Source organism: Perkinsus marinus (assembly GCF_000006405.1).
Source record: "Perkinsus marinus ATCC 50983 genomic scaffold scf_1104296934034, whole genome shotgun sequence".
NCBI lineage: Eukaryota > Perkinsozoa > Perkinsida > Perkinsidae > Perkinsus > Perkinsus marinus.
The window spans coordinates 1-1,457 of record NW_003214942.1 but is presented as its reverse complement, the minus strand read 5'-3'; the positions used below and the strand labels follow the sequence as shown (position 1 = coordinate 1,457).

General features: G+C 50.7%; 1 protein-coding gene across 1 annotated transcript; it reads left to right on the top strand.

The window, feature by feature from the left end:
• Positions 1-730: 730 nt before the first annotated feature.
• On the top strand, positions 731-1,421 carry Pmar_PMAR005008 (hypothetical protein; the record flags this gene model as incomplete). Its single annotated transcript, XM_002785085.1, has 5 exons — positions 731-810; positions 889-937; positions 990-1,058; positions 1,182-1,287; positions 1,375-1,421. 5 exons carry the CDS (start codon positions 731-733, stop codon positions 1,419-1,421), a joined length of 351 nt encoding a protein of 116 aa, XP_002785131.1.
• Between the last annotated feature and the right edge of the window lie 36 nt (positions 1,422-1,457).

Below are 1,457 nucleotides of genomic sequence, written 5' to 3'. Positions count from 1 at the left end.
GTGGAGAGCGTCACCGTGACGCTCCCCGCCGCACGGACTGATCGAGCACCGATAACACCCTCAACTATTGGCAGAAGAGTGCACTAACGGATCACTCAGAAAGGGAGACGGACGAAAAGAGAGATGAAGACTACTCTTCCCATGGGGTCGTTAGAGACCTTAGCGCGTGGGCTGGTTCTTCGGCCAGTCCGTGACGTAGCAGGATGACCTGTTAAACTGCACATGCGTGCGGGTCACCAGGTGACCTGTACGCGCGTCGAACATGATGGATGAACAAGATGTTGCGTTCCAGGTGAAAACTTTTCCGGCCATACATGAAGCTCCTCGTTTCCCTCTTGTCTGGACTACTCTCCCTAACGGTGATGGGAGACCTGGCGGCTCCGTTTCCGCTGGAGTCACATGCGTTGCTCTCGCCCGGCAAAGTGGAGTATCGTCAATACAAGGACGGAGATAACCTAGCCCTCGTGACAAGCGAACTCAACCCTATAGATTGTGAAATATATAACTGTTGGGTCGGAGTGTCGGTTGAAACTAAGGTGAGACTATTTTGAGTCCGATGGTTGAGTAATCACATGGATATACATACGTTGATCTCTGTACACGCAGCTATCCTGCTTGGCGTGCTCATCGTGCTCTATGGAGTGGTTCGCTGGTTGGAGTTAGAAATTCATCGAGGACAGCATTGTGGCTCCAGCAGCTCGCTGGCAGCAGCTAGCTGTCTTTCTCTCAGATGGTCGTCGGCGTGTTGGATATGGCTATCCCTAAGCCCTATGTGCCAAGTGATGTCAAAGGAGCGATCGAAGCGAGACGGTAAGCATTATCCACTGATTATGGTTCCTTCTCATGCGAGGCGGGGCTCTTACGTCCGGCTGAACTTACCTTATGTAGGCCGAGTGGGTGCAAGAACCCGGGTGGGGCCATCGGCGGGATCTACAAGGTAAGCTTGATAGAATCCTTCGACTTGAAGTTGTTGCCATTCGGACTTTCAGTTGGTGGTCGCTCAGAAATGGAAGAATGAAGGGGTCGAGGCTAAAGTTCTCTCGGAGGCCTTAAAGGACGTGAGTCTGCCACGACACGCTTCGTCGAACTGTTCGACTCGTATAGTGCGGTTATCTATTCGCATAGAGATGCATATCGAGACTTCCGTTTTGAAGATGGCTTCAATATATGTTCTCTTTCAGGTCCGTAGACTTCAGCCGAACTGGGATGTCATCTACATCTGGGTGCTCCGTGCGAACAATGATCGAATCGCCCTATATGAAAAATCGAGGTTTATTAAAATATTGGGTGAGTTTCCTTGTTCAACTCGAAACATGTCACGGTGTGTCTAAACTCCCGGCATCGCGCTGACTAGTCAAATATCTCTGTTCTCAGACAAACGTCAAGACTCCCTTGTAGCCTACGCCCGCTACAACACTTGAAAGCCTGCCTGGTTGTCCCAGACTTGTTATTCTCTT